The sequence below is a fragment of the Callorhinus ursinus genome, unplaced genomic scaffold (genome assembly GCF_003265705.2).
Source record: "Callorhinus ursinus isolate GAN/ISIS: 27379988/994484 unplaced genomic scaffold, GSC_fseal_2.0 scaffold22, whole genome shotgun sequence".
Lineage (NCBI taxonomy): Eukaryota > Metazoa > Chordata > Mammalia > Carnivora > Otariidae > Callorhinus > Callorhinus ursinus.
Window position 1 is genome coordinate 13,318,566 of NW_027397084.1, and position 19,303 is coordinate 13,337,868.

At 36.9% G+C, this 19,303-nt stretch overlaps 1 protein-coding gene across 1 annotated transcript in view; it reads left to right on the top strand.

The window, feature by feature from the left end:
• Positions 1 to 19,303, top strand: part of GFRAL (GDNF family receptor alpha like) — a 67,354-nt gene that overhangs the window by 21,469 nt on the left and 26,582 nt on the right. Inside the window, exon 6 of the mRNA XM_025890380.1 lies at positions 4,996 to 5,246. Within this exon, the coding sequence (XP_025746165.1) occupies positions 4,996 to 5,246 (251 nt within the window). The remainder of the gene's footprint in view (positions 1 to 4,995; positions 5,247 to 19,303) is intronic.

Below are 19,303 nucleotides of genomic sequence, written 5' to 3' on the forward strand. Positions count from 1 at the left end.
TATGTATGCCATGATGTCAGAAATGTACCCATTCTCCTCTTCCCAACTTCACACCCTTGATTTTCAGGGGAGTAATGTTAGTCATTTATTTGTTTATTTAAATAAATAATTATCAAGCATCTACTACTATTCTAGGTTTCAGTGCACACAAGACCAATATGCTTGCCTTGGGGAGCTTATGTTCTGGTAGGGGGAGAAGGATAATACATAAGTCAAATGTATATTATAAGGTAATATACATTAACAGGCAAAGGGAGAGAATAGAATGAGCGGCACTGTGAATGGGCAGAAAGAGTTGCAATGTGAACGGTGTGGTCCGAGTAGGGAGCATTTTACCAGATTTAAAGTGGGAGAGTGAGCCTCTCTCAGTCAGCATCTGAAAAAAGAGATACCAAACAGATCAGCCAGTGCTGGAAGGAAGAGGCAGGAAGAAATAGGGCATGTCCAAAAAGTAATGAAGGTCGAGCACACATGGGGGAGAGCAATAGGAGATGCAGTTAGACATTAAACTGGCATGGGGGGTAGGCAGGCCTAGATCACATAGGACCTAGAGGGACACTAAGGACTTGGTTTTTACTCCCAGGAAAATGGAGGGGTTTTGGAGGATTTTGAGCAGAGGTATGAATGATCTGGCTCACTTATTAAAATTTCCGCTCTTGCTGCTAGCTGAGACTAGATGGAACCTTTGCAGGTAATTACTCTTGGGAACCATAAATCTAATTCAACACTGGCTTTTTTCTTTTCCTCACTGCAGTCTTCATTAACACATTTCCTTGTATATTCAAGATGAATTTATCTTTTGTGTGGTAAGAAATCCACAGTTAAGTGGGCCTCTTTGGACGAGTAAGAAAATACAGAAAAGAATGAGAGTACTGAATAAATCTGATGAATCAAAATGATTTGTAACATTGATGTTACCAGGTTAAAGGAGCTTTATCTAAACAACCAACATTAAACATATAATCTATGGTTTCATCTTTTGCTTCTTTTTGGAATAATTCTTCATATCGATTTGCCCAGTGTCTTGAATTTTATTTAATTTCATTTAAATAAATAAAACTCCTTAAATAGCAAAATCACTTATAGATCAAAATAAACATTTAATGTGGAAGAGTAGTGTAGTGTGTGATAGCTCAGAGCAAGGATTGTCACATTTTTCACCTTGCTTTGACCATTGGCAAGTGAGCTGAAAGATATAATATCAACTGCCTGAAGGGATGGATTCTTGGTAAACTGCTTTCTTTTAGATTTTAACTATCTCCACTCCTTTACTCTGCCATTCCAACTTTCAGAGTAGCTCCCGATCTTATAAATATTCATCAAAAAAGACAATTGCTTTCCTACAACACACATTCTGTAAGATAAGGGGTAGAGATCTAAGCAGAGTGCTAGAACATTGGTGTATTTTTGTTTCAAATTATCACATAGATGGCCAAAGTTCTTAAGAATGTCTTATTGAAGGTTCTATTTTATAGAAGTTTATCAGTTATTTTGAGGCTTTTTAACTATATCTCTTGAGTGAATAATAAAATTAATGATAAAAATATGTCTTACAATGCAATTTAGATATCCTTATTTAGTGAAATATTGTATTTCATTGACTCTAAGATGCAATTTTTTCTTACACATTTTAATATCCCTAACAGCTTTGGAATGAGTCTTAAGCTCAACGACAAGAAAATATTTATGAAATTAAAACAATAATTTAATTTCCAACAAGTTATTTTAGTTAAGATAATGGTATTTCCTGTAGTCAATGAAATAGGATGAAAATGTTTGATTACACTATTTTTATCATCACAAATGGAATATTTATATCTATCTGTCAATCATCTATCTACACTAACAATGAAAACTAGTAATATTTTAACAAGCCAGGAAAACTTTTTTAAAACAATCCCTGTAAAAATACTAGATGTCTCCATGAATGGGTATCCAGCTTCACCTGATACCAGTGCCAAGACTATAGGATACTACCTCATTATCCTAAAGTTATTTGCATTCTTTCAGAATGTTCTATATCTAAGCTTCCCTATCAAATTAAGTATTTTAATGGCAAGTGATGGGATCTGCAGTTAGAGTCCTTGAGAAGACCCCTGATGGATTCTGAAGCACACACTCCTGAAAAAACTCACCTTGGCGTCAACACCTTCTCAGATTGATTGGTACAGAGTTGGTAATTTTTCTCCACCAGGACTCCTGGGTTTAAGCACCTCTCTGAAATGCTTGGTGCACAGTCTGCAAAACCAGAGTCCCTTAAAGGATGTCATCCTGTTTCCCTCCACCTTTGAATAGCTTGCAATTAACTTTTATGATTTTTAATGTACATATACATGTCTCTTCTTGTATAATTTCTGTCTTTCATGGATTAATTCAAAAAATAAGAACTGTGTACTTTAGATTTCTTTTCACTGTGCACAAATAATCTCTTAATGAATATTTTATAGAGGCGGTGGAAATATGCAATATTAGTAGTCAAGGTGAAAAGACAAATCCTGTCATTTTCTCAAGCAAATTTTGCCTTAGGGAGATTTCCAGGATTTATATTAACTTATTGTTAATGTAATTCAGGTGGAAAAAAATCCAAATTCTCCAGTGAGGATGTTAAGTCCTTCATCTGCTACCTTTTTTGCCAAAGAGCTTATATGTACAGAGAGAAGAGCATTTGGGTCTTAAAATAAAACTTCTGTCCCTGTTCCAGATTCTTCAGAACAGGAGAGGTTTTGAAACTCCTTTATTTATTTGAAAAGGCCAAAGAAGGCTGTATAAAGACCATTTTTTCAATAAATTTTGTCTCATATAGATGTATACTGAGAGATGAGATTATGTTTTGCCAATTATAAATGTTTAGGCGCTTACAGAAAATTATAATACATTATATTTTCATATATTTCATATATATTTCATATTTTCAAATATGAAACATTTTCATATTTTTATGAACTCAAGAAAGTAGTGAAAAAATATTTGCTTAAAAAAATTCTACTTTTTAAAAATAAAAATCTGCAAAGTACACACTTATTTTAAGTGCCATGGAGTACTTAAAAAATCTGATGACATATTAGGTCACAAATCCACGTGCAGAAATTATACCAACCACATTCTTTACATTTCGTATGTAACTGGAAATCAATAGCAAAAATGAAAATAAAATAATTCCATTTTATTTTTTTAAAGATTTTATTTATTTATTTGAGAGAGAGCATGAGGGGTTGGGTCAGAGGGAGAAGCAGACTCCCCGTTGAGCAAGGATCCCAATGCGGGACTTGGTCCCAGGACTCCAGGATCATGACCTGAGCTGAAGGCTGTCGCTCAACCAACTGAGCCAACCAGGCGCCCAAAATAATTCCATTTTAAAAATTACCTTTAAATAATTGTTTGAACAAAAAACAACATAGAATATCAAGAAAGCAGAATATCAAGAAAATAAGGTAACAAAACATTATACAGCAAAACATTTAAACCTGAAACAATTTCTATCATATAAAATATTTTTTGCCATATTTAAATCTTTTTCAAATCATGTAGGTAATGTGTACTAATTTTATGGTTTTTTAATTTAATTTAATTTTTTAAAGTTTTATTTATTTATTTGGCAGAGCGAGAGAGAGAACAAGCAGGGGGAGCGGCAGGCAGAGGGAGAAGGAGGCTCCCCGCCGAGCAGGGAGCCCGATGCGGGGCTCAATCCCAGGACCCTGGGACCATGACCTGAGCCAAAGGCAGATACTTAACTAATTGAGCCACCCAGGCATCCCTGATTTTTTAATTTTAAAATATCCTTTAATTCAGCATTTTTTGCAGAATTTCACAACTAATTTGCTGAATGAAATAACTTCCATGAGTAGATAACTCACACAACTTAACTGTAGCAAAATACATATTTAAAAATGAATAAATGGCACCGAGTTACAAATCTATTCTCTATCAACTCATAAATGATAATCCACACTGTCAACACTTATATTTATGTGATATTTTCCATATAACCTTTAATTGCATTAAAGGAACATATTTGTTCTTCTGGCTCAAAACTTTTGTAGGATTTTCTTAAATATAAATTTTAACAGATACTAATTATTTTTCCATTACATTAAAAAGCTGATTACTTTAAGGTTACTTAAAATATGAAATTATTAAAAATAATATTTATGGATTTAAGCAGCACCATGTGGACAAATAAGCTCATGATAAATGTCTATTTACTCAGAGGGTTTTCATGCTTGTTTGATGGTGATCTATTCAGAAAGGGCAAGAAGTAATTTTAGGTGATAAATATTAAGTAGGAGGATTAATATCCTCAGTTCCACTGAGGATATCTTCTTTCTGTGAAAGTTTTGAAAATGAAATTATTGTACTTTATCCAGACTTTATATTTCAAAGCTAATATAGCATGAATCAAATATGCAGTCAGAAAAGTTATGAATTGATGTCCTTCTAACGGATTATCTCAGTCATTAAATAAACTCCTAATTTTTACTTTAAATTAGCTCTTGCTGCCAGAGGAGCTCAAAGTATTTTATAAATTCTAATTATTCTGCTCAGAAATATTGAGAAAAAGAGTACAGTACTTTCCATCCTGTGGGAGAACTGGCTGGAAAGATCAAGAGCCTTATATGAAATCACTTGGTGTGAGACAGTGGCCAAAGGCTAGCCATAAAAGCACATTCTGCCTCAGAAATACTGCTAATAATTCCACCAAGTAGTTCATACTGCAAATCATCACCCATTGAAATAAAATTAGTAGTGAAGGATGATTCAACCAGGGAATCCTAAACTTAGCCTCTGTCTTCATTGCAAAAGGAAAACAATTCACAATGTTTCTCTACTTGGACAGTCTCTATTGGGATGCTTGTATGTATTGACTTTGTTTTCAGCTATGTATTGGCATTTAGAAGGCCTTTTGCTTGATGTCAATCTTTCATTAGGTGAGGCAGCACCACATACTATTGCAAGATAATATTATTCAGACTAATCCCATTTCTTGATTCTTTCTAGGAGGCGCTATAGAACATTTCAGTCAAAGTGCTGGCAGCATGTGACTAGAAAGTGCCATGAAGATGAGCTCTGCATCAGTACCTTAAGCCAGCAGGATCTCATTTGCTCGGGAAGTGATGACTGCAAAGCAGCTTACATTGGTACCTTTGGGACAGTCCTTCAAGTACAGTGCAGCTGTAGGACCATTACACAAAGTGAAGAATCTCTGTGCAAGATTTTCCAACATATGCTTCATAGAAGATCATGTTTTGGTAAGTTATATATATATGCAGTAAATTATACACTTTTTTTTTGTCTATGCAGCACAAAATAATAATCTAGCACAGAAAATTTAACAAAGACAACCTTGTTTGCTATTCCATGTCTTTTGTTTTTTAAAAAGATTTTATTTATTTGAGAGAGAGAGAGAGACAGTGAGTGAGTGAGAAAGAGAGCACAAGGGGCGCAGGTTGAGGAGGCAGAGGGATGTGGGCACCAGTTGAGGAGGCAGAGGGAGAAGCAGACTCCCTGCTGAGCAAGGAGCCCGACGTGGGGCTTGATCCTAGGACCACGGAATCATGACCTGAGCCGAAGGCAGACGCCCAACTGACTGAGCTGCCCAGGTGCCCCTGCTATTCCATTTTAAAATATATTTTCTGATTGTGTGTTGTGTATTTGCTCTTTTACTCATTTATATGTGAGTGGTAGATGTTTTGTAATGTCTATGATTGGTCACTCCTAGGTATCATTTACTGATTTAAATATCAACAGCATGCAAGGTTTATCCTACAAGATTACTGAATATGTCAGTTATCTATTGTGAATAACACCACCAAAATGTAGTAGTTTAAAATAACCGTTTATTGGCTCATAATTTTGCACAATGGGCTTAGCTTAGTTGGGTGATTCTTCTGGTGGTCTTGCTTGGGGGCCACTCAAGTAGCTACTGTCAGCTACTCAGCTGAGGCCAGGTAGTCCAAGATGGTGTCCAGCAAGTGCTACTGGTTGGGATGCATGATTCTCCCCCATGTGTCCTCTTTAGCAGTTGACCCTGGACTCTAACACAGGTGACAGCAGCATTCCTAGCAGCTAAGCACCTATCTGCATGTACTTATCAATTGTCTGCCTCTGTCACATTTGCTGTTGTCTCATTGGACAGAGAAAGTCCCATGGCCAAATCCAGAATCACTGTGAGAGGAAACTATAAAAGGATATATATTTTTTTAAGGTTGGATTCTTTGGGCAATCATTAATTTAATAATCTAATACAGCTGTCCCAACCTCTGTAAAACATTGACTATTGGATTTAGTTTTTCTACTCTTGGTCTTAACATGTCTGCTGATCTACCTGTAATGAGAGGATGGAAACACATTTTTAAAGGTATTATTTACCCAATTTTAAGAATAAAAAAACTGAGATTTAGGAATTTAACTAATGTATCCAGAGCCTCAGAATGAGCAAATGGTTGACAGGGATATGTGTATGAGTCTTAGAGAAAAAAATCTAAGGATGTGATTACATACTAATTCAGACTTTTCTATCATCCATCTTCAAGGGTTTGTCCTTATAACTATCCATGTCTTAAAATACCCCCAGGCCCGTTGGCTCCTCATTGTAACCATGGAACCTGCAAATACCATTCCCAGGAGAAAATAATAGATGTTTACTCTTTTACTGCAAAGAGATAATTATATTTACCCATAAATTTGACAGATACAGATATGAATATGTCTATACCATACCAATTTAACCATACATAGATACACAGATTTTAAATGTTTTCTTTTTTTCTTAGGTACTAAAGAGAAACACATTAATTAATGTGATCAAAATTGTGATTTGTTGTGTATTAGGTAATAGATACCCAACTCAGAGTGTATGGTTTTAATTCAAACGAGGTCTCTGTGGAATTTCTACAATTTCTGTGATTAGCACTATTTCAAATCAAATTTCATATTCAATTGAAATCATGATACAGAGTGGAAAATTGTAACTCTACATGTGTTGAGTCATATTCTGTAAATAATCTTCTTCTCTGATTGATATTAGGTGGCTAATTCTGTTAGAACTAAAGCTACTTATAATGAATGGCTCATAGCATTACAGAAGGAAATACCATATAAATTTAAACCAGCAGAAATACATACAGTTATATTACCATGGTAATTTATAAGTGGGTTTCTCCATATTAAATGATATCTGGGGAAAAAAATATGAAAATCCTACAGGTCAGCGATAACTTAGTTCCTAAAAATGCCATTCCTGACAACCTAATTCTAGTTCCAAGCCTGGTTTTCTCCCATATGGTTTTTTTTTTTATTATTATTATGTTATGTTAATCACCATACATTACATCATTAGTTTTTGATGTAGTGTTCCATGATTCATTGTTTGCGTATAACACCCAGTGCTCCATGCAGTATGTGCCCTCTTTAATAGCCATCACCGGGCTAACCTATCCCCCCACCACCCTCCCCTCCAGAACCCTCAGTTTGTTTCTCAGAGTCCATAGTCTCTCATGGTTCATCTCCCCCTCCGATTTCCCCCCCTTCATTTTTCCCTTCCTGCTATCTTTTTTTTTTTTTAACATAAATGTATTATTTGTTTCAGAGGTACACGTCTGTGATTCAACAGTCTTACACAATTCACAGTGCTCATCGTAGAACATACCTTCCCCAATGTCTATCACCCAGCCACCCATTGCCTCCCACCCCCCACCACTCCAGCAACCCTCAGTTGGTTTCCTGAGATTAAGAATTCCTACATAGGTCATATGACACATGTCTTTCTGATTGACTTCTTTCGCTCAGCATAACACCCTCCAGTTCCATCCACGTCGTTGCAAATGGCAAGATTTCATTCCTTTTGATACCTGCATAATATTCCACTGTATATAGATACACCATATCCTTTTTATCCATTCATCTGTTGATGGACATCTTGGTTCTTTCCATAGTTTTGCTATTGTGGACATTACTGCTATAAACATCGGGGTGCATGTACCCCTTTGGATCCCTACATTTGTATCTTTGGGGTAAATACCGAGTAGTGCAATTGCTAGATTGTATGATAGCTATATTTTCAACTTTTTGAGAAACCTCCATACTGTTTTCCAGAGTGGTTGCACCAGCTTGCATTCCCACCAACAGTGTAGGAGGGTTCCCCTTTCTCCATCCCCGCCAACATCTGTCATTTCCTGACTTGTTAATTTTAGCCATTCTGACTGGTGTGAGGTGGTATTTCATTGAGGTTTTGATTTGGATTTCCCTGATGCTGAGCGATGTTGAGCACTTTTTCATGTGTCTGTTGGCCATTTGGATGTCTTCTTTGGAAAAATGTCTGCTCATGTCTTCTGCCCATTTCTTGATTGGATCATTTGTTCTTTGGGTGTTGAGTTTAAGAAGTTCTTTATAGATTTTGGATACTAGCCCTTTATCTGATATGTCATTTGCAAATATCTTCTCCCATTCTGTCTGTTGTCTTTTGGTTTTGTTGACTGTTTCTTTTGCTGTGCAAAAGCTTTTTATCTTGGTGAAGCCCGAATAGTTCATTTTTGTCCTTACTTCCCTTGCCTTTGGCAATGTTTCTAGGAAGAAGTTGCTGTGGCTCAGGTCGAAGAGGATGCTGCCTGTGTTCTCCTTTAGGATTTTGAAGGACTCTTGTCTCACAGGTCTTTCAACCATTTTGAGTCTGTTTTTGTGTGTGGTGTAAGGAAATGGTCCAATTCATTCTTTGGCATATGGCTGTCCAATTTTCCCAACACCATTTGTTGAAGAGACTGTCTTTTTTCCACTGGACATTCTTTCCTGCTTTGTTGAAGATTAGTTGACCATAGAGTTGAGGGTCCATTTCTGGGCTCTCTATTCTGTTCCATTGATCTATGTGTCTGTTTTTGTGCTAGTACCATACTGTCTTGATGATGACAGCTTTGTAACAGAGCTTGAAGTCCAGAATTGTGATGCCACCAGCTTTGCTTTTCTTTTTCAACATTCCTCTGGTTATTCGGGGTCTTTTATGGTTCCATACAAATTTTAGGATTATTTATTCCATTTGTTTGAAAAAAGTGGATGTTATTTTGATAGGGATTGCATTGAATGTGTAGATTGTTCTAGGTAGCATTGACATCTTCACAATATCTGTTCCTCCAATTCATGAGCATGGAACGTTTTTCCATTTCTTTGTGTCTTCCTCAATTTCTTTGATGAGTATTTTATAGTTTTCTGAGTACAGATTCTTTGCCTATTTGGTTAGATTTATTCCTAGGTATCTTATGGTTTTAGATGCAATTGTAAATGGGATTGATGCCTTAAATTCTCTCTCTTCTGTCTTATTGTTGGTGTATAGGAATGCCACTGATTTCTGTGCATTGATTTTATATCCTGCCACTTTATTGAATTCCTGTATGAGTTTTAGCAGTTTTGGGGTGGAGTCTTTTGGGTTTTCCACATAAAATATCATATCATCTGCAAAGAGTGAGAGTTTGACTTCTTCTTTGCTGATTCAGATGCCTTTTATTTCTTTTTGTTGTCTGATTGCTGTGGCTAGGACTTCTAAGACTGTTATGAATAACAGTGGTGATAGTGGACATCCCTGCGGTGTTCCTGACATTAGGTGGAAAGCTCTCAGTTTTTCCCCATTGAGAATGATATTTGCTATGGGTTTTTCATAGATGGCTTTTATGATATTGAGGTATGTACTCTCTATCACTATACTCTGAAGAGTTTTGATCAAGAAAGGATGCTGTACTTTGACAAATGCTTTTTCTGCATCTATTGAGAGTATCATATGATTCTTGTTCTTTTATTAATGTATCACATTGATTGATTTGCAGATGTTGAATCAACCTTGCAGCCCAGGGATAAATCCCACTTGGTCGTGGTGAATAATCCTTTTAATGTATTGTTGGATCCTATTGGCTAGTATTTTGGTGAGAATTTTTGCATCCATGTTCATCAAGGATATTGGTCTGTAATTCTCCTTTTTGATGGGGTCTTTTTCTAGTTTGGGGATCAAGGTAATTGTGGTCTCATAAAACAAGTTTGGAAGTTTTCCTTCCATTTCTAATTTTTGGAATAGTTTCAGAAGAATAGGTATTAATTCTTCTTTAAATGTTTGATAGAATTCCCCTGGGAAGCCATCTGGCCCTGGGCTTTTGTTTGTTGGGAGATTTTTGATGACTACTTCAATTTCCTTAGTGGTTATAGGTCTATTCAGGTTTTCTATTTCTTCCTGGTTCAGTTTTGGTGGTTTATACATCTCTAGGAATGCACCCATTTCTTCCAGATTATCTAATTTGCTGGCATAGAGTTGCTCATAAAATGTTCTTATAATTGTTTGTATTTCTTTGGTGTTGGTTGTGATCTCTCCTCTTTCATTCATGATTTTGTTGATTTGGGTCGTTTCTCTTTTCTTTTTGATCAGTCTGGCCAGGGGTTTATCAATCTTGTTAATTCTTTCAAAGAACCAGCTCCTAGTTTCGTTGATCTGTTCTACTGTTCTTTTGGTTTCTATTTCATTGATTTCTGCTCTGATCTTTATTATTTCTCTTTCCCTGTTGGGTTTAGGCTTTATTTGCTGTTCTTTCTCTAGCTCCTTTAGGTGTAGGGTTACGTTGTGTATTTGAGACCTTTCTTGTTTCTTCACAAAGGCTTGTATTGCTATATACTTTCCTCTTAGGACTGCCTTTGCTGTATCCCAAAGATTTTGAAGAGTTGTGTTTTCATTTTCATTGGTTTCCATGAATTTTTTTAATTCTTTAATTTCCTGGTTGACCCATTCATTCTTTAGTAGGATGCTCTTTAGCCTCTATGTATTTGAGTTCTTTCCAACTTTCTTCTTCTAATTGACTTCTAGTTTCAAAGCATTGTGGTCTGAAAATATGCAGGGAATGGTCCCAATCTTTTGGTACCAGTTGAGACCTGATTTGTGACCTAGGATGTGATCAATTCTGGAGAATGTTCCATGGGCACTAGAGAAGAATGTGTATTCCGTTGCTTTGAGATGGAATGTTCTGAATATATCTGTGAAGTCCATTTGATCCAGTGTGTGTGTCATTTAAAGTCTTTATTTCCTTGTTGATCTTTTGCTTAGATGATCTGTCCATTTCGTGAGGTGGGTGTTAAAGTCCCCCACTATTATTGTATTGTTGTCGATGTGTTTCTTTGCTTTTGTTATTAATTGGCTTATATAATTGGCTGCTCCCATGTTAAGGGAATAGATATTTACAATTGTTAGATCTTCTTGTTGGATAGGCCCTTTAAGTAGGATATAGTGTTCTTCCTCATCTCTTATTATAGTCTTTACTTTAAAATCTAATCTGTCTGATATAAAGATTGCCACCCCAGCTTTCTTTTGGTGTCCATTAGCATGGTAAATTGTTCCCCCCTCCACTTTCAATCTGTGGTTGTCTTGGGTCTAAAATGAGTCTCTTGCAGACAGCATATCAATGGGTCTTGTTTTTTAATCCAATCTGATAGCCTGTGTCTTTTGATTGGAGCATTTAGCCTATTTACATTCAGGGTAACTATTGAAAGATATGAATTTAGTGCCATTGAATTGCTGGTAAGGTGACTGTTACTGTATATTGTCTGGGTTCCTTTCTGGTCTATGTTACTATTAAGCTCTCTCTTTGCTTAGAGAACCCCTTTCAAGATTTCTTGTAGGGCTGGTTTTGTGTTTGCAAATTCCTTTAGTTTTTGTTTGTCCTGGAAGATTTTTATCTCTCCTTCTATTGTCAATGACAGCCTAGCTGGATATAGTATTCTTGGCTGCATATTTTTCTCGTTTAGTGCTCTGAATATATCATGCCAGTCCTTCCTGGCCTACCGGGTCTCTGTGGATAGGTCTGTTGCCAATCTAATGTTTCTACCATTGTGGGTTACAGATCTCTTCTCCCGAGCTGCTTTCTCTGAGACTTGTAAGTTTTTCTATTAGATGTCGGGGTGTTGACCTATTTTTATTGATTTTGAGGGGAGTTCTCTGTGCCTCCTGGATTTTGATGCCTGTTTCCTTCCCCACATTAGGGAAGTTCTCTGCTATAATTTGCTCCAATATACCTTCTGCCCCCTCTCTCTTTCTTCTTCTTCTGGGATACCAGTTATTCTAATATTGTTTCATCTTATGGTATCAATTATTTCTCAAATTCTGCCCTCGTGATCCAGCAGTTGTTTATCTCTCTTTTTCTCAGCTTCTTTATATTCCATCATTTGGTCTTCTATATCACTAATTCTCTCTTCTGCCTCATTTGTCCTAGCAGTTAGAGCCTCCATTTTTTATTGCACCTCAATAGACTTTTTGATTTTGACTTGGTTAGATTTTAGTTCTTTTATTTCTCGAGAAAGGGTTTCTCTAATATCTTCCATGCTTTTATCAAGCCTAGCTAGTATCTTTATAATCATCATTCTAAACTCTAGTTCCAATATCTTACTAATGGCTGTATTGATTAGGTCCCTGGCAGTCATTACTGCCTCTTGTTTTTTTTTTTTTTTTTTTGAGGTGATATTTTTCCATCTTGTCATTTTGTCCAGAGGAGAATAGATGAATGAGAGAACAAAATGCTAACAGGGTAATAATGACCCCAGAAAAATATACACTAAACAAATCTGAAGAGACCTGAAACCAGGGGGAAAGAAAAGGAAAGAAAGAAAAAAGAAAAAAGAAAAGATAAAAACAAACAAACAAAAAACAGAATATGATCAAATATGATCAGGCTGGTGCATAGATCAGTGCCACACACTAGATTTTGGGCATATTTTGGTCTGTTAGAAGAAAGTGCCTCCCAAAATTTTAAAGTAAGAAAAACTTATATATGTACAAAAATAAGGGTAAGTACAATGAAGGGATGGAATATGACTGTAAAGATGAAAATTATAAAAGATTTTATAAAAGGAATTAAGATAAGAAGTTGGTTGAAAAAAGAAAGAAGAGGATTAAGAAAAAAAAGGGAGAGAATGTGATCAGGCAGGAGACTAGAACAAAGCCATACACTAGAGATTTAGGGTATATTTTGGTCTGTTAGAAGAAACTGTATCTCAAAATTTTAAAAAGAGAACAACATATATATATACATATATACATACACCAAAAATAAGGTTAACTACTATGGAGGGATAGAATATGACTCTAAAAATGAAAAATAAAAAAGATTTTTTTAAAAAAGGGATTGATAAGATGTTGGTTGAAAAAGGGAAAAAGAAAAATTAAAAAAAAATTAACTTTGAAAGACTAAACCATCATGGGAAAAAAGCCATGAATTCTATGTGCAGTATTCCCCTAGCGCTGGAGTTCTGCCATTCTCATTGATCGGTAAACTTGGTCTTGGCTGGCTGTTCTTGCTGATCTTCTGGGGGAGGGTCCTGTTGCCATGGTTCCCAAATGTCTTTGCCGGAGGTGGAATTGCCCTGCCCTTGCTGGTCTGGGCTTAGTAATCTGCGGGTTTGCTCTCAGGAGCTTTTGTTCCCTACAAGCTTTCCTACAGCTTTGGAGGACGAGAGTGAAAATGGCAGCCTCCCAATCTGCGCTGGGGAGGAGCCGTGAGCTCGGGGCCCTGCTCCTCAGTGCGCCCCCAGAGAAAAGCAGTCAATTACTCCTGTGTCCCCGGTCTCCGGCCGCACTCCATGCTCACCCCGCCTGGGACTGAGCGTTTCTGTCTCTGGTGCACGACCCCGTGTGGAGTCTCCAGACGCAGCAGTTCCCTGCGGTGCGCTCCCGCGCCACTCCTCCCGGGGGAGGAAGGGGAGTCTCCCCAGATCTGCCACTTATTGGGTCCCTGCTGGAGGAGCAGTGGCCCTACTGTCGCCGATCATAGTTTATGGCAACCCCGAGCTGAGAGCCCACACATCGGCTCCGTTTCTGCAGCTGACTTCCCTGCTCCGATACCTGGGAGCTCTGGCGCACTCAGGCACCCACGGTCTTTCTGTGACCCCAAGGGTCCTGAGACCACACTGTCCTGCAACCTCCGCTTAGCCGCTAGAGTGACGTCCCTCAGCGGAGCCGACTTCTAAAAGGTCCGATTTTGTGCTCCGCGGCTCTATCACTTGCCAGAAGTGACTGACGGAGGCCCCCTCCCCTACTGTCTATCTTCCTGAATATCACCTCAGATTCACTTTTCCACACGTCCTACCTTCCAGAAAGTGGTCGCTTTTCTGTTCAGAGAGCTGCTGCTATTCTTTTCTTCAATCTCCTGCTTGAGTTCATAGGTGTTCAGAATGGTTTGATCCTTATGTAGCTGAATTCCTGGGACCAGATGAAATTTAGGTCTCCTACTCCTCCGCCATCTTGCTCCGCCCCACCCCATGTGTTTTTAATCATTGTTATACTTTACTTGCATTGTACTTAGCTGCTGTAACCTGTATACAGCAAAAAGCATTTGTAGAAAAACAGCAGAAATGGACATTTAAAAAGCCATAAACATCAAAGTACTATGTAATGTTTTGGAAAAATGAAAATTCAAAACTCTTCTGCTTTCTTTGCTCCCTTAGACTAAACTTCATGACATTTTCTTTTCAAATGTTACCTACTAAAAATAGGAGTTTCAGGTGATAGGTTTGAAGAATTAAAGGAACGTTCAAGGCCTTCCATCACAGTTCTTGAATTAACACGAAAAGTTTCAAACCAAAACAAGAACGAAGTCCTTCGGCCTGGCTAGTTCTAACAAACCTTTATCCCCTGCTCCACATACTTGAGAAGAAACACAACCACAGTTTTGAATGAACCATTTCTCTTAACATGTTTGCATCCTGACTTCTCACATCACTGTGGCACGCTCATGCATTATCAAAATGATCCATCAGTGCAGCTCCTTTCCAAAATTCTTGAGCTTCTGCTTACTCTACTTAAAAGGAGCTGAATGGAGTAGGGCTGAGAGGCAGTTATGGAAGATTTTGTTTGGCTTAGAAGCATTATTTTTCAAACTCATTTGACCCCAGACCACAGGAGGCAATGCATGTTACATTAGCTTTTTATGTGCAATGTCATATATATATATACATATATATATACACACACACACACATATACATATATAATGAAAAATTCTATTTCAATGTCATATATACACATATAATGTTATATATATATGTGTATATATATATATAATGGAAAATTCTATTCCATTAATTGTTTTCAATGCTGACTACTACCCACTAACATGGGACTTCATGACTAGCTAATGTGTTGTTTGCTGAAGTTTGAAAAACACTTGCTTGGACCATAAATTCATCTGGAAATAATCTGCATTGATATATCCAAGCCAGTCTTATAATAATTACAAATAATTATAGGGCAGCTAGCATTTATTGAATGCTTATTTTTGGTCACATCTCATCTAGTCTTAACATTTAAGTGAGCTAGATACATTATTTTCTCTGTTTCACACATGAGGAAAAGGAAGCTAAGGGATGAAATGGCTTGCTCAGGGTTCTGCACCCAGGAGCATGCGGTGGACTCAGGATCCAAACCCGGGCAGGCTGACTCGGAGCCCACTGTGTTCTCCTGCTGTGAAATGGTAAAGACAAGCTTGTGTCTGCTGAGCATGCTCCAAAGCCCTCTCCGTGGGAACCTCTTAGTTCTGCTATGAGAACTAAGCTTTGAAAACATGCAGAAGAACCCACCTCCATTCCTGCGTGCAGGACCAGATTTAGACAAATGAGCATCCTGAATAAACTGTGTATTTGGCCACTAACTTCCTTTTAACTCCGTATTTCTAGATCCATACAGACTTCCTTTTCTCTGATATCTTGCAGCACAAAGCAAACTTGTGGCAGTTAGAGCTGAGAAAGAGGTGAGTAAAATGGAAGAGAGAGGAACTGGTTAAGACAGGCCTCCAGAAGTGGAAGGAATCAAAGGAGCACTGCTGTGTTTCCTTGTTACATTGAAGGATTCAGTCTGCAGGTGTGGGTGTACCTGGCACTAACAGGAATGTTCTCTTTTGCCTTGCTCAACGTTGTCTTTTTTAATGTCAACTGTAGTCATCTTAAAGAGATTTGGACACATCCCTATTCTGCCTCTGAAGACTCGAGTGTTTTGTTTTGTTTTGTTTTGTTTTGAAGAATGATTTTTAAAAATAAAAATAAAAAGGGACTACCTTTCTCTATTAAATCTTACAGTGAATGGAAAGCATAGCAATACAGAAATAATAGAAGTTTAAACAAAATTTAAAGAAAACAGAAATAAAAATAAATTCTTCCCCCAATTGCATTCTTTAGAGTCAAGGTTAATAAAGTTGGTGCACATTATTTTGAAACTTTTTTTTCTTGTAATGCATATATAACTTGATTACCTTGTATGTGCCTAAACAGATGCCCCCCTCACAGTGACATACACATACACACATATTTTTTAATGGAATGAAACTATACATAATTCTTTACAACTTGCTTTTTAACTTAAAAATATATGGGGGGCATTTGGAAGTACGTACATATTCGATGGCTTTATTCTTTTTAAAGGCTGCATAGTATCCCATGGTATATGTGCATGCACACATGCATGCATGTGTGTTTTTTAATTTATTTAATCTATAACTAATAAGGTGGACGTTTAGGTTCAATGTGATTGTTTATTATGATAGGCATTGCTGCAATAAATGTTACTGCACATTTTAGTGGGCATTTCAATAGAATATATTTCAAACTGTGAGATTACTAGACCGTAGGATTTTTATATTTTTAAATTTGGTAAAAACTGGAAAAAAATGCTTGTTCCAATTACATTCTTAGAAAAATCTTAATGTTTTAATTTGCATTTTTATTGTACATGATGCTGAACATTTGTTCAGTGGTTTGTTGGAAATATTCTATTTCTTTGACCTCATATTCTTTGCCTGAAACATCTGCCTTTTTTAGTATTGGTAAGTGGAATTTTTGTTGCCTATATCAGAAATTTGTATTGATATGTGAGAATTCACTAATCTGCACACCTCTTACAATAATCTTGATTTTGTAGTCTCTTATGGCAAAGTGATGATCTGTTATATTGTGGGCTTGGGCTCAGATCTTGACCCCGCTATGTGTTATCTGGGTTATCTGGGTTCTTGAATAGTCAACCATTCTTCAACTGGATAATTTCCACTGCCATTGTAAAAGATGTTTTTTAAGTGATTAATAGTTACCAAAGAAAAAGTAGAATACAAAACCAAAAACTGACCCTTAAAATATAGATAACAAACTGGTGGTTGCCAGAGAGGGGGCAGGGAATGGGTGAAACAGGTGAAGGGGATTAAGAGTCCACTTGTGGTGATGAGCGCTGAGTAATGTATAGAATTGTGAATCCTTACATTGTATACCTGAAACTAACATAACACGATGTTAACTATACCTGAAAAAAAAATAATTTGGGAAATATTTTTAAAAAATACATGTATGGAAAATAATATATCTACCATTCAGTTTAAGGTATAGAACATTACCATTATTTTTTAAGGTTTTTTTTAAAGATTTTATTTATTTGAGAGAGAGGGCATGTGAGTGAGCTCCTAGAGGAGCAGAGGGAGAGAGACAAGCAGACTCCCTGCTGAGCACAGAGCCCCATGTGGGGTTTGATACCAAAAACGCTGAGATCATGACCTGAGCCAAAATCAAGAGCCAGATGCTTAATCCACAGAGCCACCCAGGTTCCCCTATTTTTTAAGTTTTTTGAAGTTTTACTTCATATCCCATCCTTTCTCCCCAAATTCAGAGGTAACCAATTGCACATCTGTACACACATGCATGATACATAACAAATTCACATGCATGATATTGTCTAGGACAATGGCTCTCAATCTTTACTGCAGATGAGAATCACCAAGAGATTAAAAATTCTGAGGCCCAGTAAACCAAAAGAATTCCATTATGTGAAAGTAGGACATGGGTCAGTAGGGCTAGTCTCACGGGCATGTGGTCAATGTGGTCACACAGGCTCTGTGCTCAGAAGGGCCCTGAGCTTGGGGCTTCACGTTCTGCATACATCATCTTGAATTTTTTAATAATTGCATTATTGAATTTGTGTTTTGTAAATAGACTCCAATGGAGCATAAGCGAGGTGCTTAGAGCCTTAGCTCATAAATGTTCCTGCCTCCTGCCACTTCCTAGGGAAATACAGGTTCTCAACTGCCTGACCCACCCCTTGGTGCCCTGGGCACCGCTCAGTACTCCTCCTCCCACCCCTCTTTACCTGCCACCAGACATTTGTTTTTATATATTTTTAATGATATTGAGCCTTCCAGTACATATATGTAGATTTTCCTTGATGACTTTCAATAAGTTTTTATTATTTTCTCCATAAAAATAACTTCTCAATAATAATTTTCATGCATAACTTTGGCTATAATTATTTCTGGTTATTACAATTGCTGCTGCAAATCACATCTTCCAAATCAAATTTTTCTATTTTCAAACTGTAGCTGAATAATAGAAATTGATTGATTTTCATACATACATTTATATGTAGCAACATTTTTAAACAAAGGTTTAACAATTTTTGGAATTCTTTTGTATTTACCATGTAATCATATGCTCCTCAATTATTATAGCTTTGTTTCCTCTATCTAATGCTCATTCTTTTTTTTTTGAAGTATAATGTTTGTCATTGTGTCTGTAGATACTCTGTATCAGAATAAAGAAGTTCCCTTCTATTCCTTGCCTGTAACTTCCTTTTAAAAAATGAGCCCTGAATTTTAGTAAATGCTTTTTCTACATTTGCAGTTTTCATTTAAAACATGTTCAGCATTTTCTAATCATATTCTTGTAAAAGAGCAATTGGTCATGGTGCCAATTTTCTCATACTATTAGAAGTACTCTTCATTTCTAAATACACGCAAGGATCTCCATTTGTATGAAAAGGAAAGGAAAAAAGAAAAATGCTGATTAACATCCTATCTCCTCTCCTTTATAGCCAGATTCTCGAGAAGAGTTGCCTGTGTTCATTACTTCAATTTTGTTATCTCTTACATACTGATCCACCCAGTCCAGCCTGGTCTCTGGGTATAGATCCCTTCACAAAAGATGTCCTACAAGGTACCATGTCAAAGATTCCAGAAGTCCTTGTCTTACTGGAATGTTAAGTCATTTCCAAGAATAGTTTAATTCCTTCTTGATACACATTTTTTTCTCTTTTGGTTCTCATTCCTCTGATCAATCTGGATGCCTCTTCTATGTTTACCTTGTAGGCTTATCCAATTGGCCAACTGATATTTGTGTTGCTTAAGGATTAGTTGCAGTCTCTCTACTAGAGTAAGTCTCTAGTTTTCTCCTAGGAGATGTCCTCTATGGTCACATCATTACCCCATACATTGATTACAGTCTTTAGGGCAAACCTGTTTTCTAAGCTTCAGGTCCACTTATCTGCCCA